The sequence below is a fragment of the Microcaecilia unicolor genome, chromosome 1 (genome assembly GCF_901765095.1).
Source record: "Microcaecilia unicolor chromosome 1, aMicUni1.1, whole genome shotgun sequence".
Taxonomy (NCBI): domain Eukaryota; kingdom Metazoa; phylum Chordata; class Amphibia; order Gymnophiona; family Siphonopidae; genus Microcaecilia; species Microcaecilia unicolor.
Genome location: NC_044031.1, coordinates 490,134,118 through 490,160,571, shown reverse-complemented (window position 1 = coordinate 490,160,571; position 26,454 = coordinate 490,134,118). Strand labels below are relative to the sequence as shown.

At 44.4% G+C, this 26,454-nt stretch overlaps 1 protein-coding gene across 1 annotated transcript in view; it reads left to right on the top strand.

Moving 5' to 3' along the window:
* The window catches only part of ST18 (ST18 C2H2C-type zinc finger transcription factor), a 353,913-nt gene that overhangs the window by 149,320 nt on the left and 178,139 nt on the right, over window positions 1–26,454 (top strand). Inside the window, exon 6 of the mRNA XM_030190140.1 lies at window positions 14,171–14,305. Coding sequence (XP_030046000.1) covers window positions 14,171–14,305 — 135 coding nt within the window. The remainder of the gene's footprint in view (window positions 1–14,170; window positions 14,306–26,454) is intronic.

The following is a 26,454-nucleotide window of genomic DNA, read 5'->3' as shown; positions in this document are numbered from 1 at the left end:
GCGGTTAGGAAGCCATTGATCCATTTAAGTATGCTTCCTCCAATCCCGAAGTATTCTAGGATGTTCAATAGTATTTTGTGGCTAACCGTGTTGAACGCGCTGGACATGTCGAATTGTAGGAGAAGTACACTATTGCCAGTTGTAATGGTTTGTTTGAATTTGGTTAGGAGGGTGATTAGTATTGTTTCGGTGCTGTGGTTGGATCGAAATCCTGATTGTGATTCATGTAGTACTGAGAATTTGTTTAAGTATTCGGTGAGTTGCTTGGTTACCATACTTTCCATTAGTTTGACTGCCAGAGGGATGGATGCTACCGGGCGGTAGTTGGTTATGTCATTTGCTTTTTCTTTGAATCTTTAGGTATTGGGGTGAGTAGTATATTTCCTTTATCCTTAGGGAAGAGTCCGTGTTGTAACATGTAGTTTAGGTGTGATGTGAGGTCTGTTATGAAGCGTTGAGGGGCGGATTTTATTAGGTTGTTGGGACATATGTCCAGTTTGCAGTGGGATTTGGCAAACCTGTTGATTGTTTGGGTGACGGTTACTTCAGTCAGTAGATCAAAGTTTGTCCTATTCGTTCTGCTGGGTATTCATCAGGGATTGGGTCCAGACAGTCAATGAATTTTTTGTGGTCGGTGGTATTAAGTGGTAACGTGAGTCGTAGTTTTATGATTTTCTCATTGAAGTAATTAGCAAGGCTGTCTGCTGATGGGGTGTCTGTGTTGGATGTGGTAACCGGTGTTGTGTCTAGTAGTTTGTTCATGAGTTGGAAAAGTTTATGCGTGTTTTTTGTAGTCTGGCCCTATTTTGGTTTTGTAGTATGACCTTTTGGTTTGTCTTATTGTATATTTGTATTTTCTTTGCATTTGTTTCCATGCGTTAAGTGTATATTCATCTTTCATTTTTTTCCATGCTCACTCAAGTCTCCTAACTTGTGTTTTTAATTTTTCCAATTCTTCGTTAAACCATGGTATTGAGGTGTGTCTTTGTGAGGTTCTTGTTTGTAGTGGTGCAGTTTTGTCTAATGTGCTCCTGCATCTGTTGTCCCAGTTTAGGAGGCAGTGTTTGGAGTCTGTTTGTGCTGTCCATTCGTTCTTGTAGATCTGTTGCCAGAATGTTACACGGTCGATTTGGCCTCTCGTGGTGCAGGTTGTGCTTGTGGTATCAGCCTTTTTTGTTTCGTCATTGTAGGGCTAGGTTTAGTTTGTGGTGGTCTGTCCATTTTGTGTCTGTTAGTATTAGGTTTGCGTTTGAGGATAGTTTGTGTGTGATGAGGTCGAGTGTGTGTCCTTTTGCATGGGTTGCTTGCATGTTAGGCCAGTTGAGGTCCCATAGTTGGAGGAAATCCTTGCATTCACCTGTATTGGTTGTGTTAGGGTCATCTAGGTGTAGGTTTATGTCTCCTATTATAAGTAGATTAGAGTTAGATACACAGGTATTCGATATGAAATCCATGAAGTGTGGTTGGCATTCTTGCCAGTTACCTGGTGGTCTGTAAAATAAGACAACGTTTAGGTAGTCGAGCAAGGTAGTGCGTTGGATTCTAACTGAGGTGATTTCAAGTTGTGGTGTTATAGACTTGGCTGTTGTTGTTACGGTGAAGTGGGATCTATAGATTAGTGCTATGCCTCCTCCTCTTTTTCTTTTTCTTGTTCAGTGAGTGATTTTGTAGCCTGGGGGGCATAGATCTAAAATTATGGGGTCTTTAGTATCGTGGATCCAGGTTTCGCTGATGATTAGTAGATCGAGGTTGTCTGCTGTGATCCAGTCTGTTATTATTATTGTTGTTTTGTTGACTGCTGATCTGGCATTTATATATCCCACTAGAATTGTTTGGTAGGGGTCTGTTGGGTTAAAGGTTGTGTTAATTTTTGTTAGTTGTCTGTTCTCCTGTAGTGTGGGTTTATTGTGTCCTTTCTTTCCTTTGTATTGATTTTGTCCGCTTATGGTAGTTCTTCCATTGTTTTGATTGTTATTATTCTGGTGAGGTGTATTGTATCTGGGTAGTCTGTTGAGCTTGTAAATTGTAGGTATGTTGTTGGTGTTCATGAGGGGGGTGGTTAGTGTGTGGTGAATTAGGGATATTGAGTAAATTGTTAGGAGCAGTTTGGTGGTATTCATTTTGGTGTTACTTCGCTTTGGGCTGTTAGATGATCGGGTATGATGGTTGTAATGTTGGTCCTTGTTCATAAGATGGTATTTGTGCGGTTTAGAGTGGGTTTATTACTCTGTGGTAGGGTGAGCAGCAGGGCACTGTGGCCACGTGAGTAGGAGGCCATGCTCTGCTCCTGTTCCAGATCTCCAGCACCGACCTCCTCGCACAGAGGCTCCCAGGGTGTTTTATTAGTGGTTGTAGGTATTAAGCTGTGGGGAGACACTGTGCTACAGTAGTTGGAGTTGGGAGGCTGAGGAGAGACATCTGTGCTGTAGAGGTATTTATCACTCGAGCAGATAGGAATTGTTGCTGCAGTGCAGTTGTTGGAGGTAGTAAGTTGAGGAGAGATAGTTGTGCTTCAGAGGTAGAGATTGTTGCTGCAATGCAGTTGCTGTAATGGTTGGGGGTATTATGTTGAAAAGAGATAGTTGTGCTGCCGAGGTAGTAGGTAGTCGAATCTGTAAAAGTTGTTTGGTGGGTTCCACATTGATCGCTGTTTCAGCTGCTGGAGGAGGAATCAGGGGCAGGCAATGGCCTCGTCTGTCCCTGTCGTTGTGAACTGGGTCCTATCAGGCTCTTTTTAGGACCCTCACACCACGACGCTCATGTTCTCCGCCTCGCCTTCTCAGTGAGACAGCTGCACGGCACGATCTGGTAGGCCTCAGTGGTCCCGCGTCTCCATGCCTCGCGTTCGTCTGGGTGGCCCCGTCTGGCTCGGTGAGCACGTGGGAGAGCAGAGGTTCCGACTGCTACTCAGTAGGGATGGACTGGTGAGTGATGGCAGGCGCTGTGCTTGGATCCAGCGGTTAGCTGGGGTTTCAGGCTCCTTGTTTCACTGCCAGTGCAGACAGCTTGACTGAGGAGATTTGATAGACTATGCGCTCTGTCCCTGCTGGGACCATTTCCCCCCGGTTCAACACACTGTGCTGCGTAACTTTAGCAGCACCCACGGTACCAGCAGGTGCCCAAAATTTTCCACTCTCCTACGCTTCCCTTAGTTATCGCCCGTGAACCACTCACGGTCATGTGCTCCTGGGTGCAGGGACTCTGGCTGCTTCCCTACTGGAACGGCTGCCCCCACCTGATGGTCGGCGCGTGTGGTGTGGGTAAGCCTGGGCTGGTCTAGATTGTCGGCTCCCGCAGTGCTGCCCACGGCTGCACCTCTCGTCTTTTCTTGCAGCACTTACCTTGTGCGCAGCGCCTTTTACCTCCTTTTTCTCCCTGCCGCTCTGGGCTGGCAGCCGGCCGGCCAGTGCCCCTGGAGGTGTGGGTGGGATCCCAGGTCAGGTATGGTGGCGCTAAGTTTCCGAAGCAGTGATGAGCTGCATTCGGCGCTCTGCAACCCGTCCGGGGAGAGTCCTGGGAGATCGGGATGACCTAGTTCTTCAGCCGGGTTGCTCTGTGTTTCGGGGTGGGGATGGGGCAGCAGTCAGTTTACGGCGGCCCTCGGCAGCCTGCCGGAGAGGATGGTCGCTCGCTCGTCAAGGTGAAATCCTCGATCTGGTCCCACGATTCAGGTTAGTGTGGCCGTTCATCTATCTGCTAACCTCTGGTCCGCTTCGAGTTCGCTTGGGGTTCGGTTGGCTCGTTTCCTGCCGATTATCAGCCAGGGTCGATGGAGCCAGTTGTCCCTGTGACCTCTATGTAGCGGCCATCTTGGTTTTGTTAGACAAATTGCATAGAAAATGTCTTTAAAATGAGTTTTGTAACTAGTGATTTGGATGTTTTTGTGAAAAAACAAAACGTCCATCTGCCGTTTTGGGGATGTTTTTCTGTTTTGAAAATGAACCCCTTAATATATCTGCAAGAAATCCACTTAAATTATTTAAAGGAATCAAGAAATACACATGTAGGTTTTAGACCCACCCAAACCATTACACACTTGAAATCTCTGTGTGGTGTTTCCAAATTAATGAGCAATATCTTATGTATGTCAGCTACAAATATATCTCTCTATTTATTTGCTTTGAAATGCATCAAGGTAGTGCCTACCTAACATTCTTGTACTTTAGTGAATCAAATAAACCATATCTCTTCTTTCAGAATGTTCAGTTCTATTGTTCTGGATAATCCAAATGTTTACTCATATTTAGTACTAATTTTAAGGGATTCTATTATCAGCCACATTGAACTTAAACAAAAAGTAACCATGCTTTCTGAGTCCTACTCGACTAATACTCTTCTCCATTTTGAGCTAGATTTCTGAAGATGCTACCGTGTTATTGTGTGCTAATGCTGTTAATGTGTCTTATTAGTTAATAGGTTTCATTGCATAAAATGGAACTTGCAATAAATAACGAGTGCCAATATATATTACTGCACAATAATGTAGTAGTGCCTTTTAGTAAATGTAGCTGTTACAGGACCTTTTATAATTTATTTATTTATTGCATTTGTATCCCACATTATCCCACCTATTTGCAGGTTCAATGTAGCTTACATAGTTTTGTAAACATTGTCATTACAGGATAGTAGATACATTTAGTATTGTGTAGAAATTAAGTGAGGGAAGGAAGAAGAAGGAAGGAAGGAGTGGTTAGGGTAATAATAGGAGGTGGGTTTTCTTAACTGAGAGGGTTGGTGGGGTGGATTAGTGTGGCCGAAGTAGCATTTTTGGTGCACACTAAAAAAAATAGTATGCGCTGAATATATTCCTATGGGTGTCTCTAGCGTTTAGCATTAATTAATCATTAGCACGCACTAAAAACAGTGCCGTGGTTTAGTAAAAGACCCCTTTAGTTTTCTACTCACATAGATGGGTCCATTCTCTCATTTCACACGCAACCAAAGGATCACCGCAAACACCTATGAAATCACACAGACAGTGAGGTCCAAAGTAACTCACTCACATCTATATTCAAACACACGAGCTACTACTGGGTACCCTCTATTTTTATTTATTTATTTTAGTCATTTTATTATATTCCTATATTTCATTATATCCCTATGGGTGTCTCGGCATTTACTACTACTACTACTACTACTACTACTTATCATTGCTATAGTGCTACTAGACACTACTGCAAGCTGATTTGTTACCACGAGCTAAAAATGCTATCGTGGCTTAGTAAAAGACCCCCTTATATTCCGTTTTTCCATGTCATTTTAACTCCACATCCATCACTGAAATTCAAAGTTCTCAACTTTTCACAAATACTTTCAGACATAAATGCATGATTCTACCACTTGAACCATTGCCATTCAGTACTGAGCATCTGAACTGCAGATCATACAGCTTAGTATGCCGTGGTGGCTAAAAAAATAAATCGAATGTCAAGAATTACTCTGGAAGAAATGGAGAATAAAATAGAAAATATAATGCCTCCGATTCCCCCCTTGAAGGGGTAATTCTATAATTGTGCATCTGTATACGGGTACCTGATAAGCACATGTTCTATAAAGCAGGTGCCAACTTTCCTATATAGAATACTAGACTAACCAGGTATATATGTGTGTATGTGCTTATGGGTGAGCACTTTTGCCAGTTATAGAACTGGCGTAAATATCTGTCCTTAAGTGACAGTGATATGCACAGAGATGTTTATGCATGTGTGACTATTTATATCAATGTGTGGTTTGTTTCACCATTTTATTGAAGACTTCATACAGGATTTAGACATTTATAGCACTCACTTTTTGGAAGGTCTTTTGATGTGAGGATAGCGTTTTGAATAGCCTGTTGATTGAAGGCAATTTCAGATGTATGGCTCTTGGACTGTGGTTCAGTCCTTAATGAATACCTTCCTTTATCACTTCAATTTTGTTTTTTGTGGAATTTACCAATTTGGAGTGATTGTCCTGTATTGGTTTCTTCCATGTTTAAGGCGGGTTTCTGTGTTTGGAGTACTTTAACCCTTTAGTGTCCAATGTTCCCGTAATAATCCATATGGGAAAAGATTGATGGGAACATTGGACACTAAAGTAAACATGTCACTGGCACGTAAATAGTAGTGTTGTGTACAGTTCCGGTTGTCTCATCTAAAAAAAGGATGAAGCAGTACAAGAAAAGGTATAGAGAAGTGCAAACAAAATGATAATGGGGATGGAATGTCTCCTCTATGAAGAAAGGCTAAGCAGCTTGGAGAAGGGACAGCAGAAAAGAGGTATGATAGAGGTCTTTAAAATCATGAGTGGGATAGATTAGGTAAATAGGGAACAGTTGTTTAACTTTTCAAATAGTACTCAAATGAGAAGACATGCCATTAAACTAATATTTAACACATTTAATACAAATTACAGAAAGTAATGTTTAAGTCAATGTACAAGTAGCCCAGGTCTCGCCCCTAGGCTAGGATCAATTTGCTCAGACCAGGGCTCACAGGGACAATTCCACCACCTCTCACTCTTGAACAAACCACTCTTCTCTTAGTTCAGTTTACACTCATGACAAGCTTGGACTGGGTTGAAGTTCCGGAATTGCGATGCAGGGGTTTGGGAGACACTCACACTCTCACATTCACACTTTGTCCCCAAGAAGCACGCTTTAGGCAGCAGTATAATGCAAAAGTCAAAACTTTATTCTCCAACTCTGCAATAGCAGGAACATCAAACCAGTTTCAGCACCTCTGTTTCAGATAAAATTCCAGATTTAATTTAATGCAATTTGGCATTTATAACCCGCTTTACCGACAAGTTCTAAGTGGTTTACATTTAACAGTATGGTTCCAATTTTTCTGCTGTTCCTCAGAGGAACTCCCATGCCACTTTTTCTTTCAGGGATATTTACAAAGTCAAGTTTCTGAGCAAAGTATGTACATATATACAGTTCTCCCAGGTACTATGTAAGCCACATTGAACCTGCAAATAGGTGGGAAAAATGTGGGATACAAATGCAACAAACAAACAAATTAATAAATAAATAAATTATGCCTATCCTGAGGCAGTGTGATTCCCACTGGCTGGTTCTCTTTCCCTCAGCACTGCTGAAATCTCTGTGGGCTCAGACCCTCATCTGAACTTACCCTCTTCCAGCGGCGATACCCCACTCCACACTCACACACACACACTCTCTCTGGGTCCATCCTGGTCTTGGAACCGAGCTCTCCCTGGCTCCAATCCCTGTCTCACAGGCTGGGGTCTCTCCTATGCCCACCCGTAGTTCACACTCTTGTTTGGTTGCAGATTCAAGAGCCGCAACCCCCTACAACAGCTAGAAATCATACTCCTCACTTAGGATTCCCCTTTACTCCCCCTGGTCTCTTGGCAGGGGACTGTCAGGCAACCAAAGACCCCTTCTGGAAATAATTCCAGTTTTATCCCCTTAGGAATTCCTCCCTCCTTGCCATTCGCTCTCAAGACAACTCTTTTCCCCTGCATTCAATTTCAAAACCACTCCCCATGGGCTGGGCCAGCTCCCACCTGGGGACATAATGGTCACTCCACCCAGTGACTCTACTACTAATCATTTATATAGCGCTACTAGGCATATGCAGTGCTGTACACTTGAACATGAAGAGCCAGTCCCTGCTCGACAGAGTTTACAATCTAATTAGGACAGACAAACAGGACATCTTCCCTGCCAGTAATCCCCAACCTAATAGGGGATTACAGATTACATACAATTAGGTTGTGGAATATCTTGCTGGAAAATGTGATCAAGACAGTATAACTGGATTTAAGATGAGTTAATACAAGTTCCCGAAGGAAAGACCATACACTATTATCCTGGCCAGATTACGTCATGGACAAAATAGACATATGCCTAGAAGCCTGTTGGAGGGAGGGAGAGGCATGTCAGGTGTGTTCAGGACTCAGGGGCCTAGGATTGTCAACAGTATTTTTCTGGATTTTAGACTTTTTTGTATTGATATTTAAAATGCAAAAGAATGGCTAAAGAGCATGAAAAATGTATATGGTTTAGATCTCCATCTGCAACTTTCTAATTCTCCCCCTCCTTGCAGGAGAGAGCCTGTTCTGTCTGCTTCCAGTGCCATTAGCAGCACCAACAACAGGTCAATCAGCTTCCTGATAATGTATCCTTCACCCACCAGTCTAATGTAGCGATGGCCCAGAATAGGAGTCACAGAGATTGTCAGTAGGATCCAGCCAATGAGTAGGCACTTGGGGGCGGGAGCACTGAAAGGCAGTTCTAGTCATAGGAAGAAAGGGGATGAACTAAGGAGGAGGAAATTCTCTTGACTTAAGCTTTGGTATTAGATGGGAGAACCGAGTTTTGTGAGAGGCATCGGGCTGATTTTGGAAAGAGCCTTTGAGTATCCTGGTGAGGAGCACTGAGAATGGGTAGGAATGGGAGAAGGATGGGGAAACTGCTGCTGGCAGAAGAAAAGAGCTGGCAGCAACTGCAGGAACATAACATGATGGCAGAGCTGGTTGGGAGGAGCAGGAAGTATGCAGTAGGTAGCAGCAGAACACAAAAACTTGTGTATGTGTATGTATATATGTGTATGCGTATATGAGTTCAAAGTAAGAGTGTATATGTGTTTGTGTTTCAATGGCTTTCTGTCATCATAGACTTTTCATTTGAAAACATGGAGTAGCAAGAAGCCACTGGTCACTTTTTGATACATAACCTTTCTAGATTTATACTTTGAGCAGTCACCTGTTAATCTCACTCTTTGACCTTGAGTCTCACCCTATGGAGTGCTCTTCATGCCTACTCATAACCTACTACTGTCACTGAGATCAGAACAAGGCCCTGCAGTTTTCTCCACACCAATTCTTTATCCACCATAAATAAAGATCCCTGTGTGAGGCAGGCAAAGAGTGAATGTGACTCAGTGGGAGGGATTAAGAAAAGAAGTCAATGGTATCTGTGGTAGGGCCCAATATAATGTTAATCTAGAGCTAACCATTATTATCCATGTAGTTATGAGAAAGCCAGTGCTTATCTCTGGATTTGAGCAACAGGAAATGGATCAGATGCTTGACATCCTGACAAGTACTTGTTACCCGGACTGTCCACTGAAGGGCCTTTTATCTGATTTATATGGGCCATCTTATGTCCTTGTACTCTAAATTGTTCATACAGCTGCATTCATCTTTATTTCTGTTTGGTAATTTTTACATATGTGGTGGCAGAACATTCTTTTTCAGTTGGCATCAAAACATAATTTGTTATATATACAGTGGGGGAAATAAGTATTTGATCCCTTGCTGATTTTGTAAGTTTGCCCACTGACAAAGACATGAGCAGCCCATAATTGAAGGGTAGGTTATTGGTAACAGTGAGAGATAGCACATCACAAATTAAATCCGGAAAATCACATTGTGGAAAGTATATGAATTTATTTGCATTCTGCAGAGGGAAATAAGTATTTGATCCCTCTGGCAAACAAGACCTAATACTTGGTGGCAAAACCCTTGTTGGCAAGCACAGCGGTCAGACGTCTTCTGTAGTTGATGATGAGGTTTGCACACATGTCAGGAGGAATTTTGGTCCACTCCTCTTTGCAGATCATCTCTAAATCATTAAGAGTTCTGGGCTGTCGCTTGGCAACTCGCAGCTTCAGCTCCCTCCATAAGTTTTCAATGGGATTAAGGTCTGGTGACTGGCTAGGCCACTCCATGACCCTAATGTGCTTCTTCCTGAGCCACTCCTTTGTTGCCTTGGCTGTATGTTTTGGGTCATTGTCGTGCTGGAAGACCCAGCCACGACCCATTTTTAAGGCCCTGGCGGAGGGAAGGAGGTTGTCACTCAGAATTGTACGGTACATGGCCCCATCCATTCTCCCATTGATGCGGTGAAGTAGTCCTGTGCCCTTAGCAGAGAAACACCCCCAAAACATAACATTTCCACCTCCATGCTTGACAGTGGGGACGGTGTTCTTTGGGTCATAGGCAGCATTTCTCTTCCTCCAAACACGGCGAGTTGAGTTCATGCCAAAGAGCTCAATTTTTGTCTCATCTGACCACAGCACCTTCTCCCAATCACTCTCGGCATCATCCAGGTGTTCACTGGCAAACTTCAGACGGGCCGTCACATGTGCCTTCCGGAGCAGGGGGACCTTGCGGGCACTGCAGGATTGCAATCCGTTATGTCGTAATGTCTTACCAATGGTTTTCGTGGTGACAGTGGTCCCAGCTGCCTTGAGATCATTGACAAGTTCCCCCCTTGTAGTTGTAGGCTGATTTCTAACCTTCCTCATGATCAAGGATACCCCACGAGGTGAGATTTTGCGTGGAGCCCCAGATCTTTGTCGATTGACAGTCATTTTGTACTTCTTCCATTTTCTTACTATGGCACCAACAGTTGTCTCCTTCTCGCCCAGCGTCTTACTGATGGTTTTGTAGCCCATTCCAGCCTTGTGCAGGTGTATGATCTTGTCCCTGACATCCTTAGACAGCTCCTTGCTCTTGGCCATTTTGTAGAGGTTAGAGTCTGACTGATTCACTGAGTCTTGGCCATTTTGTAGAGGTTAGAGTCTGACTGATTCACTGAGTCTGTGGACAGGTGTCTTTCATACAGGTGACCATTGCCGACAGCTGTCTGTCATGCAGGTAACGAGTTGATTTGGAGCATCTACCTGGTCTGTAGGGGCCAGATCTCTTACTGGTTGGTGGGGGATCAAATACTTATTTCCCTCTGCAGAATGCAAATAAATTCATATACTTTCCACAATGTGATTTTCCGGATTTAATTTGTGATGTGCTATCTCTCACTGTTACCAATAACCTACCCTTCAATTATGGGCTGCTCATGTCTTTGTCAGTGGGCAAACTTACAAAATCAGCAAGGGATCAAATACTTATTTCCCCCACTGTATATATATATATATATATATATATATATATATATATATATTATTAGTTACATTTGTATCCCACAGTTTCCCACACATTTGCAGGCTCAGTGTGGCTTACTGTTACGTTTTTAAGAATTTTGTGAGCCGGTTGTTACAGAAGGGTCCCTCCCTGCCATGGCTACTTTAACAACTGGCTTCCAAAATGTGGGCTTGGCCCCCTCCTGAATTCTCTTTTAGTGGTACTAGTGTGAAGGGGCAGACATTATGCCTGATGAAGAGCAGGTGTAAATGTTAGTGCATACTTTATAGAATACGCGTGTAAATCACAACTCTGCCCATGCTCTACCCTAATTCCTCGCGGAAGAAGAAGTAGAGTAGTCTGACTCTTTCAAACACCAAGCGACTCGTACTACTTCGGTAGTCGTTAGAAGTATTTTCATTAACTTTGGACTACGATATTAGCCTTGAGCTCTGTTTTTTTGTGCTAGAACCAGAAAACAACGACCAGATGAACTCCCCATACCTTGACTAGACGTCCCCTTTTCCAATCTGCTTCTTAGAATTTACGCACATCACGTTGCAGAATACGCTTAGAAAGTTGTGCGTGTAAATTCTAATTAATGCCAATTAGTGTCAGTAATTGCTTGTTAAGTGACAGTTATTGGCGCTGATTGGCTTGTTAGGATAATTAAGTTGTGCATGGTAATCAGAACACAGTCTGATCTGTGAGCACATCTCAAGCCGCACTATACAGAATCTGAGGGACAGTGCTTTAGGTGAAAATATGGCTTGTAAAAGTACCAAGAGCTAGATTTACTTAAATAAGTGGGAGCTATTTTCTAATGAGGGGTCCTTTTTACTCAGCTGCATTAGGTGGTAATGCACACATAATGCGGCTTAAAATGGCGTACAGCAGGATGCACTCAGGTGTCCTGTGGTAACTGCTTATTTTCACATGCTAAAAAATATTTTAATTGTTTTGAGGGGGTTTGTGAGGAGGTAAAGAGTAGGCACTACTAAAAGTGCCCTAAGCCTGTAAGTTAGTTTGCTTGTGTTGATTTGACATAAAAAGGTCCAGAAAATCCTATTATCATGGACAATTCTTCAAGGTTGGAATCCCTTAGAGTTGACAGACGGGCGTTTTCGAAAGAAACGTCTAAGTTGGAATTTGGACATCTTAATAAAACATCCAAATTCGGTGGCGGGGAAAAGGTCATTTTCGAAAAAAGATGGACGTCCATCTTTGTTTTAGAAAATGCCATGGACGTCCTTGATTTTCGGCCATTTTTGAACGCAAAGACATCCAAAACAGAGAAGGAGTGATTTAATGGTTAGTGCAGCAGGCTTTAATCCTGGCAACATGGGTTCAATTCCCACTGCTGTTCCTTATGACTTTGGGCAAGTCAAATGCACAAGGGGCATTTTTGGATATGACATCTAAGTCTGAATTTGGACGTTTTTTGTAAAATGTCCAAAATCAGAACAGGAAAGGTCATTTTCTACCCAAAAAAAAAAAAGCCTATCTTTTTCTTTTGAAAGCTGTTTGGAAAAATGTTTTGTGATTTGGGGGAGGAAGGGGAGGTGATCCTCGAGTCCCTCCAGTGCTCATCTGGTCATTTGGGGCACCTCTTGTGTGGAGTAGAGGAGTAGCCTAGTGGTTAGTGCTGCAGACTTTGATCCTGGGGAAGTGGGCTCAATTCTCACTGCAGCTATTCATTATAAAAACAGGTCTAGCTCAAAACAGCTAAATTTTAGTCTTGGGTGTCTTTGTGTGGTTCCATTATTGCTGAAAGACATCCATGTCTTAGGAACGCCCAAGTCCTGCCTTGAACACACCCCCAGCATGCCCCCTTGAGATTTGGACGTCCTTCTGACAGACTTCAGAGAAAGATGCCCAAAAAGAGTTTTTGATAATACTGATTTGGACGTTTCTGTGAGATAAATGTCCAAATGCTGACTTGTGTCACTTTTTGGACGTCTATCTCTTTTGAAAATGAGCCTGAGAGTGAGACAGAGGAGAGTGTGAAAATGATATCCCTTCACATCATCCTCACCCCATCCCTCACTCCACAGCCTGAACTGGCCCTACCAAAAAGCAATGCCTGTGACCCTGTGGTTCCTTAAAACACTGGTTCTCAACCCTTTCCTGGAAGCACACCTAGCCAGTTCAGTTTTCAGGATTACCACAATGAATATGTGTGAAATAAATGTGTATATATTGGAAATACACTGCATGAGAATTTGTTTCATGCATAATCAAGTGAAAACCATAAAAAGTGCTGTGGGGCTTTTATTTATTTATTTATTTATTTATTTATTTATTTATTGCATTTGTATCCCACATTTTCCCACCTATTTGCGGGCTCAGTGTGGCTTACAATACATAGTGAATGATGGAAATACATTTTGTTACAATTCAGTTATGGGTTGCATTGTGAGGGTTATAGGAAGACAAAGTCAAAATATCATTAGAGAAAATAGAACAATGGAGTGTAACAATGGGAAAATGATAAGGCGATAGAACAATAGTAAGAAACATTTGGGTATAACAATTTTTACTATAGGTAGAGTTTTAAGTGTGGTGAAAATATGGGGGAAGAGAATTCAGAAGAGAGTGTATTAATGCATTTCTATTAGTGTCTATGGACTTCATGTGTTTTGATCCTTGTGATAAGTTTTATCAAAGAGATGAGTCTTCAATAATTTGCGGAAGTCGGTTAATTCGTAGGTCGTTTTCAGGTTGTGTGGTAGTGTATTCCAGAATTGCGTGCTCATATAAGAGAAGGTTGATGCGTGCATTACTTTCTATTTTATGCCTTTGCACTTAGGGAAGTGGAGATTGAGGGGAGTTCGGGATGATCTTTTAGCGTTTCTGGGTGGTAGGTCTATTAAATCAGACATGTATGCAGGGGCTTCACCGTGAATGATTTTATGAACTAAGGTGCATACTTTAAAAGTTATACGTTTTTTAGTTAGTGCTGCTAAAATCTAAGAATTGGGTAACAGTTACACAACACGTTTTCACAACTTTTTGGTTACATAACATTTTTTGTAGATTATTTTAATTTCTTGAAGTAGCAGGAAATTAAATCCTTACTGAAAAGACATATTATTTGAAAATCATGCAAGCAAGCCGTTCAGATGAATATTTTACTTTTTCATTTGTCCTACATTCTCCTGAACTTTAAATCCAGCCCTTTTCATATTTAGCACCAAAAGAGCACCTATATTTTGATAAAGAAATGACTGAGATGAGCACAGAAGGCGGATCTAAACACTCACTTTTTTTTAAACAATCTTTAATTTCTCTGCAGATTCCCCCAGGCAGGAGAAAAGAGAGACCAAATGTCCCATCCCAGGGTGTGATGGCTCAGGACATGTAACTGGACTGTATCCACATCACCGCAGCCTTTCTGGCTGTCCACACAAAGTCAGAGTGCCACTCGAAAGTGAGTATTTTCTTACATTGTATCAACCTGTGAAATGCAGGCCAAGTTAAACTGGGGCCATTTTTAGGACCTACTTAATGTACACTGAGATGTATTGTGAGGCTGTTATAATTAAGGATATTATCAGTCTTATTTTCGAAAGAGAAGGGCGCCCATCTTCTGACAGAAATCGGGAGATGGGCGTCCTTCTCTCAGGGTCGCCCAAATCGGCATAATTGAAAGCCGATTTCGGTGTCCTCAACTGCTTCCGGTCGTGGGGACGACCAAAGTTCCCGGGGGCGTGTCATCACCATAGTGAAGGCGGGACTGGGGTGTGATTAAGTGATGGGCATCCTCGGCCAATAATGGAAAAAAGAAGGGCATCCCTGACGAGCACTTGGCCGACTTTACTTGGTCCATTTTTTCTTGCGACCAATCTGTGAAAAGTTGCCCCAACTGACCAGATGACCAGCAGAGGGTATCGGGGATGATCTCCCCTTAGTCCCCCAGTGGTCACCAACCCCCTCCCACCCTAAAAAAAACTTTTTGCCAGCCTCAAATGTCGTGCCCAGCTCCATGACAGCAGTATGCAAGTCCCTGGAGCAGTTTTAGTGGGTGCAGTGCACTTCAGAGAGGTGGACCCAGGCTCATCTCCCCTACCTGTTACACTTGCGGTGGTAAATGTGAGCCCTCCAAAACCCACATGAAACCCACTGTACCCACATGTAGGTGCCCCTCTTCACCCCTTAGGGCTATGGTAGTGGTGTACAGTTGTGGGGGTAGGTTTTGGGGGGCTCCGCACCCAAGGTAACGGAGCTATGCACCTGGGAGCAATTTGTGAAGTCCACTGCAGTGCCTCCAAGGGTGCCTGGTTGGTGTCCTGGCATGTGAGGGGGACCAGTGCACTACGAATGCTGGCTCCTCCTTTGACCAAAGGGCTTGGATTTGGTCGTTTTTGTGATGAGCGTCCTCGGTTTCCATTTTGGCTGAAAACCGAGGACGACCATCTCTAAGGTCGACCTAAATATTGAGATTTAAATATTGAGATTTGGGCATCCCCAACCTTATCGAAACGAAAGATGGACGCCCATCTAGTTTGGATAATACGGGTTTCCCTGACCCTTCGCGGGGAAATCCTGTGATGATGCCCTCATGAAAACTTGGGCACCCCGTTCAGTTATGCCCCTCCACGTGTCAAAACCTGATTGACCACATTGGGGACAGGTTTTAACGTGACCACTTAGCTTTCAAATTCACTGATACTTTGTACATGCAGATCTGTAACGTAATTTTCGAAGGGAAGCTCTCTGAATAGTTCTCCTTTGGAAAATCTGAGATCAGTGGGGACTACAATTACAAATGCATGCAGGTGGATCAGTGGCGTAGCCAGAAGGCAATTTTTGGGTGGGCCAACAGGTTGGATGGGTGGGCACTAGAGTTGCCAACTTTTTTGAAAGAGAAAAAACAGCAACCAGATGCACCCATGCTCTGTCCCTACCCCACTCCCCACAACTTCAATGAGGGTTGCAGTGCAGGCTTCAGTGGCTGCAGGCCAATTGAGAGCTAAGGGAAGTACAGTAGACTGCAATCTTCATTCCCCATTTAGCCAGGGTCCACCAACACACATATGGTATTGAAGCCAAACACATTCTGTATCCAGAGAACCTCCTGGCCCTCCACCAACAATGGATACAGAGCACAGCAAGGACAATTCTCCATAAAACTCATCATACAAAGAAATTTTGGTTTCTAGTGTAATCTCAATTACAGACACATTATAAATTAATTTTAAAAAATCTGTAAAACAAAAGTCACTCAGATCCTAGAGCAAACCTACCATGCCAACACTAACTTCCAAAAACAGAGATCCTAACTATGAAAAAGAAGTGCCTTAAATATTATAGTGGGGCCCCAAAATACAAATACATTTATCAGGAAAGCTGAACAAGCCAAATTACTACAGAATGCTACATGGAAACTTCATGCTAACAGAATACCTCAGTCACACACACAGGACATAAATGCCAAATACAGAATAAGTGACCACAAACTCTAGAAATATAAATTAAATGGAAACCCCAAGAAACTAGACCTTGCATGTAGTACAACACCAGAGAAACAAGAAAGAAAGGCATTTGCTCCTGTGCAAAATATAAAGATGGCACATGCCAGGGATGGTGTTAGGGGTTGCAAATAGGGCAATTGTGCTTGGTTTCTTGGCCAGAGAAAGCCTGCATGCTGGACTTTGGGGTCCTTTCCTAGATTTCTGTCCTGGACCCCAGCCATGTCTAACATCAACTTTGGCAAGATGTACATTTCAAATCCAACATGTTATATTCACAACATTGAAAATAAAATAATTTTTATACCTTTTGTTGTCTGGTCATTTTATTTCTCAAATCATATTGGTCCCAATCTCTGGTTTCTGCTTCCCTCTGTCTTCTCTTAACTCACTTGCCAGGGTCTCCTGTCTATTTGACGTTTCTTCTTTCTTCATGTCCATCATCCATCTCCCATCTCTGTTTTCCTACATTTATTTGTCCAGTATCTCCCCTGTGTTCATATCCCCTCATCCATCATCATTCTTCTGTGCACCTATGCACCCCGTGCCCAGCATATCCCTTCTGTGTTCCTATTCTCCCCCTTGACTGGTATCTCCCCCCCCTGTGTCCATATACCCCCTCTCCAGTGTCCAGCATTTTATCTCTATTCCATATCCCTGTTCCCCCCCCCCCCTTGTCAGGCATTACCCCTCTGTGCCCATGTGTCATCCCCATACAGCATCTCACATTTGTGTCCCTGTCCCCATGCTCCCACCTAATGCCCATCATCTCCCTTCTGTATCTGTATACTTCCCCATGTCCCCTTTCTCTCTCCTCCACACCAATGTGTCCCTCTCCTCTCTGATCCCACCCCCCAACCAGCTTCTCTTCCTCTCTTTCCTTCCCCCTATGTATCTGGCTCTTTCTCCCAGCATCTCTCTCCCTTCCCTCTAACCCCTCCCATAGGTCCAGCACCTTTCTCCCTTTGCTCCAGCCCTCCTTGCAGATCCACATCTGTCTCCTTTCCCTTCAGCCATCATCTGCATATCCAGCACCTCTCCTTCAGCCCCCCCCACACGTCCAGCATCTCTCTCCCTTTCATCCAGCCCCCATTAGATGTTCAACACCTCTTTCCCTTTCATCCAGCCCCCCTACGTGTCCAGCACCTCTCCCCTTCACTTCAACCCTTTGCATATCCAGCACCTCTCCCCTTCCCTCCACCTCCCCCTGCAAATCCAAAACCTCTCCCCTGTCCCCTCTGCAAGTCCAGTACCTCTCTCCCTTCCAACCCTCTGCCCCTGGCAAGTCCAACACCTTTCTGTTCCCTTCAGGCCCCTCCCCTCTCAGGGCCAGCACCTTCAAATCTTCTTTACCCCCCCCCCCCAATAAGTCCAGCACCTAGTACCTCTCCCTTCAGCCCACTCCACTTGAAGGGCCAGCACCCCACTGTCTTCCTCACCCTCCCCGTCCAGCACCTCTCCCTTCCCTTCAGCCCCCTCCCCTTGCAGGGCCAGCAGCACCCCACTAACTTCCTCACCCTCTCCAACACCAGCCGCAGCACTTGCATTTAATGCTGTCGGCACTGCTCCTGCACCTACTTATCACTTCTATAGCGCTACAAGGCATACGCAGCGCTGTACACCATACATGAAAAGACAGTCCCTGCTCACAGAGCTCACAATCTAAATAGGACAGACAGACAGAATAACTAAGAGGTAAGGGAATTAAAGAGGTGGGGATAAAGGGTACAGGGCAAGATTCTCCCATAGAATCCACAGGAACCCCCTTCTCCCCTTTCCACACTCACTAAAACCCCTTCCTCCCATCACTGGAGTCCCTAGGACCCCCCTCTCATCACTGGAGTCCCTAGGACCCCCCTCCCATCACTGGAGCCCCTAGGACCCCCTTCCCATCACTGGAGCCCCTAGGACCCCCCCCCCCCCCAAAGAAACACTTCCAGTACTACAACCCCCGTCTTCTCCATTACTATAATCCCCAAGCGCTCTATTCCCACCGTCACTTCGGAGCTTCTTTGCGGGGCACCTCTCATCACTACGATCCCCGGGAGATCCTTTTCCTTCCCCATCACTATGGTCATCGCAAGCTTTCTTGCCGGTGTGCTCTCACCGGGACAGGTCACTGGTGCCGGTGCACTGCGGTCCTGCCGACTCCTCCTGCTCTTACGGATCCCGCCTGGTTCGCTCGGCCCTAGTGGAGCTCTGTCAGTCTCCCACCCCCGAGGCAACGCTTACACTTTGCTGATAGCAACTCACGGCGCCGACGTCATGCTCCGGGGCCTTCCCTCTGCCGTGCTGATGTAACTTCCTGTGTACGAAGGCGGGATGCGGAAGGCCCCAGAGCAGGACGTTGGCGCCGCAAGTTGCTATCAGCAAAGCGTAAGCGCTGCCTCAGGGGTGGGAGACTGTGAGGTGCAGTGCCGACAGCATTAAATGCAAGCGCTGCGGCATTTAAGGCCCACCCGTAGCTACATCCCTGAGGTGGATTAGGAGACAGCTATCTGGGGGCTGTGGGGGCCTGAGCACCCTCCATATTGAACAAATTCCTTGACTGTGTCCAGATAGATGTAATTTCCATTGGGTTTAGCACCCCCAATAGTTTTGAAAAGTTGGCTCCCTGTGGATATCAAAATCCAATCACCATATGCCAGTGGTTCCCAAACCTGGTCCTGGAGGCACCCTAGCCAGTCAGGTTTTCATGATACCCACAATGAATATTAATGAGAGAGGTTTCCATGCACTACCTCCACTACATGCAAATCTACCTCATGAATATCCATTGTGGATATACTGAAAACCTGACTGGCTGGGGTGCCTCCAGGACCAGGTTTGGGAACCACTGCCATATGCACTTTCCCTTCCTTGCCCCTACCCTTCTCCCCTCCGTTTTTTTAAAGCAAAAATCAGTTTTCACCTATGGGTAGTTACTCAGGTTACTTCTTTGTCAAGGGGACAAATTCCTTTGAAAACTGCTCTTCTCATATGCAAAATATTGATGGGTCAATATTATGTACTAACTGAAAATGATCCAAATAATTTAAATGAGGAAAATGGATATTATTCAACTGTTTGCAAGAGTTGTGTATCTCAGGAAAAGTACCCCAGAATAGTAGGTTGTTCATAAGTCTTTACTTTTCTTAGCAGAATGTTATGGTCCTGTGGGTATTATATTACTTGTGGTACAGATATCTAATCTGATGAACTGAAAATCCCTCATACAGAATATATATAGAGAGAGAGTCAGGCAAGAAATAATAATGAAACCTGTATTTATAACCACCTGTTAACATAAGTCAGCTGTGCTATCAACCTTTATTTTAATGCCCTCAATACACTGCTATTGTTTAGTAATTCCTGTGTATTAACACCATCTGTCCTTGTTTGTATAGAGTAGTGGTGTTCATCCTGTGTTTGGTAAACCTCAGTCTACTGGATCTGAAAAGCCAATGCATTGTTTCTTTTGGAAGAGTATAAAAGCACTTAAACATAATTTTTCAAGGGGAAAGGAGAGATTCTTATTTCTCTTGGTATACATACGGAGCTGCTTGTCCTTTTTCTCTTCCAAAGCTGTGAACCCGCATCACCATGAAAGCCCTCAATTAGGAGCATAAAAGAATACTATGCCCAATATCCTCTGGGCAGCTTTAAAAACCATTGTTGGAACAAGCAGTACAGATTTTAGATACTGAACGTGGCCAGGAAAGTACAATTCAATGAAATATATAATGGTGACTCCCTAAGTTTCATGAGTATAACTAATGCATCTTTGGACTTCTTGTATTTTAATTAGTTCATAAAATGTTTCTGGATTTCATAACCAAATGATATCAGAAAAAAATAAATATATTTGCCCTCAGAAATCAGGTTTCATTTTCCCTCTGTCATGCTAGTGCATTAAGTAGACAGGCATATGATATTAATGTATGCCTCAAAATATCAATTGGTCTGTCTTTTCTTAATTCTGCTTGTTGCTTCATTCTAGAGCAGAGTTACTAATTCAATGTACTGAGCTAATGTTCACCTGCCCTGTGATTTGTTAAACTCTCATTGCAGGCATTCATGGATTTGTGTTTTATGATTGAAGTTTGCTAAACAACTGGAGAAATTCAAATATAAATGTTCAAAAGTTACTAATTGTTTATCATCAAACCAACTGAGAAAATACAATCTACTATAATAAAACGCAACCTCAACGTTCTGAGGACACTGACGTCACTGAAGTCAGTCAGTCTCCCAGAACGGTTCGTGGATTCATGGTGGTGAAGCCACCCCACTGACCCGTGCCCCGCCCTCGCCTCAAACGTCATGACGTCAAGGGCAGGAAAAAAAACTCAACTAAACAAACGGTTCGCACCCACGCAGGGGGAGGAGGAGTAGGGAAACATGCAGAGCGTGTTTCCCTACTCCACCCCCTGCCAACCCACTCGCGGAAAGGGGACACACCTCCAAAGCTCCGGAGTGCAAATGACTCCGGAGACCACTGTTCCCACATCCAACAACCCCCCCCCCCCCCCACCCGCGCACCAAACCTCAAAACATTCAAGATGTTCCCACATCAAACACCACCCCCCTCCCCGCGCACCAAACCTCAAAAAATACAAGCCCCGCCCACAGATTCATACACCCCCCTCCCAAAGCTGCAGCTGAAAACAAGGACCTCCAACACCCCCCCCCCCCCCCCCCCGTAACAACCCCCTTCTGAGACACCCACCTTTGCGTTGCTTTGCCGGCGGGGGACCCGAAACCCCGCCAGCACAAGCCCTGTCTGCTCACTATGGCGTCATCTTCGGCGTTCCTAGCCTGTGGAGGCAGGGCTTCTGTGTGTCTGATGTCATGCACGTGCATGGCATCAGACGCACAGAACTCCGCCCTGCACAGCTACCAACGCCAAAGATGATGCCGTAGTCAGCACACAGGACTTGTGGTGGCAGGGTTCCGGTTCCCCCGCCACCAAACCAACGCAAAGGTGGGTGCAATGGGCACGGTGGGTCAGATGGCTGTGGCCGGCTGCATCACCGTGGGTGGGATGGCGCCGGGAGGGGGGCATCGCACCTCACAGGCAACAGCAAAATGAGGAAAACCTTGCTAGCGCTCGTTTCATTTGTGTCAGAAACGGGCCTTTTTTTACTAGTAAAAAATAAAATCAAACTGATATTTTACAGATTATAGGTGATTACTATGGCACAAAGAAGAAAACAAAGCCATTGGTAGTGAGAAACTGAACCATGCCCTGCAAAGAAACTCTTGTGATGCAATAGTGAAGCTGTCAGTTTCTGCTGTCCTTCTTGGTTTTAAAGAAGGACCATTCTGTATTCTCCCACCTTTCCAACCCTTAATCACAATGCTAGAAATAACAGGGACTGCCATGACTGCAACCCTCATCCTGCCATTCCTGTTATCAAGGTAAATTGTTAGTGACTAGCTTTGAGCAGAAAAAAATTAAGATCACAGAAGTATTAATACTCTAACAAAAGTATGTACCCAACCCTTTAACAGATAACATAATCAGGCTTATTTTCGAAAGAGAAAAGACGCCCATATTTCGACCCAAATCGGGAGATGGTCGCCCTTCTCTCATGGGCGCCCAAATCGGTATAATCGAAAGCCGATTTTTGGGCGCCTCCAACTGCAGTCTGTCGCAGGAATGACCAAAGTTGACGGGGGCATGTCGGAGGCGTAGTGAAGGAGGGACTGGGGCATGTTTATCGGCCGAGGAGAGAATGGCACCCTTGGCCGATAATGGAAAAAAGAAGGGCGGCAGTAGCGAAAATTTGGGCCACTTTTTTGGACCCTTTTTTTTTTCACGAACAAGTCCCCCAAAAGTGCCCCAACTGCCCAGATGACCACCGGAGGGAATCGGGAATGACCTCCCCTGACTCCCCCAGTGGTCACTAACCCCCTCCCACCAAAAAAAAAGAAATTTAAAAACTTTTTTTTGCCAGCCTGTATGCCAGCCTGAAATGTCATATCTAGCTCCATGACAGCAGTATTCAGGTCCCTGGAGTGGGTGCAGTGGACTTCAGGCAGGTGGACCCAGGCCCATACCCCCCTACCTGTTACACTTGTGGTGCTAAATGGGAGCCCTCCAACCTCCCCCAAAACCCACTGTACCCACATGTAGGTGCCCCCCTTCACCCCTAAGGGCTATGGTAGTGTTGTACAGTTGTGGGTAGTGGGTAGTGGGGGGATTTGGGGGGCTCAGCACACAAGGTAAGGGAGGTATGCACCTGGGAGCAATTTTTAAGTCCACTGCAGTGCCCCCTAGGGTGCCCTGGCATGTGAGGGGGACCAGTGCACTACGAATCCTGGCCCCTCCCACGACCAAATGCCTTGGAGTGGTTTGTTTTTGAGCTGGGCGGTTTTGGTTTCCATTATCGCTGAAAACCGATACCGCCCATCTCAAATCCGCCCAAATCCTATGCATTTGCCCAGCACCAACCGTATTATCGAAACAAAAGATGGACGCCCATCTTTTTCGAAAATACGGTCTGTCCCACCCCTTCGCGTATCCGTCCTCGGAGATAGTTGCCCATGGAGATGGGCGTCCACGTTCGATTATGCCCCTCTATATCATCTAGCATTTAATTGGTTGGTTCACCCCATCCAAGCAGAGCTTCAGTTTTCCATTTCAACATGGTTAATTAATTACTGTTCTTCTCAGAAATATTGATGTATGATCCTAGATGTATGCTTTAGTTCCTCTTCTTGTTAGTCCACTTAGAACTATACTTGGTAATAGCAGACTACCAGTACTGTAACTGTAAGTGAGCAGAGGTTTTCAAATGGCCCACTCTGCTCAATCAGTCACTAGTACTTTAGGCTTGGTTAGTTGATTGATGAGAGTCACCGATCTGGTACCTTAGCAGGGCCTCACAGTCCAGATTTCAAAGACCCTAGCAACAGATTCTCTATTATGTTAGCTGCTGGTAAATCCCATAGATGTGTGTTTATGTGTTATCCTTGTTGGTTAATGCTTCTGGTTATACTCCTATATTCATGGCAATTTGTGTGGGATACTCGAGTCTAGGGTCTTACCAGCAGCTCACATAATAGAGGACCTGTTGGTAGGGTCTTTTAACACCTGGTGTGATGTGAGCCATCCAAAACAGCCCTGCTCACTTAAAAATGGAAAACTACAGTCCTACTTGGATGGGGCAGATTGACCAGACCAGAAAGAGCATGGAGCAAGAAAAAAGACGAAAACACACTCAAAGACTGGAAACAACTACAAAGAAAATACAAATACACTATCAGACAAACTAAAAGGACATATTACAAAACCAAAATAGGACCAAACTACAAGGATACACACAAACTCTTTTCACTCGTAAACAATCTCCTAAATACTACTATGGTTACCTCCAACAACACAGCAACCAATCTTGCAAATTACTTCAAGAAAATAATCATAAAGCTCCGACTCATGATACCTACCAATATAATGGACTACACAAACATCCTTGAATGTCTAGACCCAAAACCCGGGGAATGCCCAGCAGATCGATCATGGACCAACTTTGACACGCTCTCATCAAATGAAATTTCACGTTGGCTCGGAAAATACGCCAAATCGCAATGCAAATTAGACATGTGCCCTAATAGTCTGATAAGATCCGCACCCAAACAATTCAAAACAGACCTCATGAACCACGTAAATTACAGGCTTCAAAATGGACTCTTTCCCATGGATAAAGGAAACATCCTACTTACTCCGCTACCGAAAGACGCTAAGAAAAGCACAATGGACCTAACCAACTATCGCCCAGTAGCATCTATTCCACTTATAACCAAACTCATGGAAGGCATAGTGACGAAACAACTTACTGAATACCTAAATAAACACTCAATTCTGCACGAATCTCAATCAGGATTTCGGTCAAATCACAGCACAGAAACGGTTCTAGTGTCCGCAATGAACTCATTCAAACAAGCAATTGCAACGGGTAACAATATACTCCTCCTACAATTCGACATGCCCAGTGCCTTTGACATAGTTAATCATGAAATACTATTATATATTCTTGAATACTTCTGAGTAGGAGGCACAGTTCTCAAATGGTTCAAAGGATTCCTGACTACAAGATCATACCAAGTAACAACAAACGCGGACAGATCACCCCCATGGATACCTGAATGTGGAGTCCCCCAGGGATCCCCCCTCTCACCAACCTTATTCAACCTAATGATGATACCTTTAGCCAAACTTCTAGCCAATCAAAACCTCAACCCCTACATATATGCAGAGGACGTCACTATTTACATCCTGTTCAAACATGATCTAAACAAAATCACCACCGAGATCAACCAAAGCCTCCAAACAATGCACACTTGGGCAGATGCATTCCAACTAAAACTTAACGCAGAAAAAACACAATGTCTTATACTCACCTCACAGCATAACACAAAACAATTTCTCCACCATAACCACACCATACTGTTCTCTTCCTGTCTCACAAAACTTGAAAATTCATGGAGTCACCTTTGATCAAAACCTCACTCTTGATACCCACGTGAAAAACACAACAAAAAAGATGTTCTACTCCATGTGGAAACTCAAAAGAGTAAAACCGTTCTTCCCATGATACATCTTCTGAACCCTGGTACAGTCAATGGTAATAAGTCATCTGGACTACTGCAACGCACTGTACGCTGGCTGTAAAGAACAGACTATCAAAAAACTCCAAACTGCCCAAAATACTGCCGCCAGATTCATATTTGTAAAAACTAAATATGAAAGTGCTAAACCCTTAAGAGAGAAACTTCACTGGCTCCCACTTAAGGAACGCATTGCGTTCAAGATCTGCACGATTGTACATAAAATCATTCACGCAGCCGCCCCAATACTACTACTACTACTTAACATTTCTAGAGCGCTACTAGGGTTACGCAGCGCTGTACAATTTAACAAAGAGAGACAGTCCCTGCTCAAAGAGCTTACAATCTAATAGACAAGTGAACGGTCGGTCCGATAGGGGCAGTCAAATTGGGGCATTCTGGATTCACTGAACGGTAAGGGTTAGGTGCCGAACGCAGCATTGAAGAGGTGGGCTTTAAGCAAAGACTTGAAGACGGGCAGGGAGGGGGCTTGGCGTAAGGGTTCAGGAAGGTTGTTCCAAGCATAGGGTGAGGCGAGGCAGAATGAGCGGAGCCTGGAGTTGGCGGTGGTGGAGAAGGGTACTGAGAGGAGGGATTTATCCTGTGAACGGAGGTTACGGGCGGGAACGTAAGGGGAGATGAGGGTAGAGAGGTAGTGAGGGGCAGCAGACTGAGTGCATTTGTAGGTAAGAAGGAGAAGCTTGAATTGAATGCGGTATCTGATCGGAAGCCAGTGAAGTGACCTGAGGAGAGGGGTGATATGAGTATATCGGTTCTGGCGGAATATGAGACGTGCAGCAGAGTTCTGAACAGACTGAAGGGGGGATACATGCTAAACCTCGTGGACCTACCTCCCAGAAACGCCATAACATCATCCCGCAAATTTCTCAACTTACACTTCCCCAGCTGTAAAGGACTAAAATACAAGCTGATGCATGCCACTACCTTCTCTTACATGAGCACGCAGTTATGGAATGCACTACCTACAGACCTGAAAACAATCGACGAAACAACTATCTTCCGCAAATCACTGAAGACATATTTCTTCAACAAAGCCTGCAATGAGAAGCGATAACCTCATTAATCCACCTCACCAACCCACTCAGTTATGAAAGCGCACCTCTTTAACTACCCTAATCACTGCCTTCCTTCTTCTCTCTTCCCTTACTTAATCTCTGCACAATACTAACTGTATCTGATATCCTGGAATAACAATGTTAACAAAACTATGTAAGCCACATTGAGCCTGCAAATAGGTGGGAAAATGTGGGATACACATGCAAATAAATAAATAAACCTGTTAAAGGGTTGGGTACATACCTTTGATAGGATATTAACAATAAATCTATGACTTTTCTCTGTCTATCTAGCTAATTTTGACTACATCCTGGAACATCCAGAAAGAAAGTGGGAGGTTGGGCTGGCTTGTCAGGAGAGAGAAAGGCAGGAAAAGAGGCCGTGTCTGTAGCACTATGCCTTCCCCAGCCCTGCATCAGCCTAGATGTGGCATTCATCA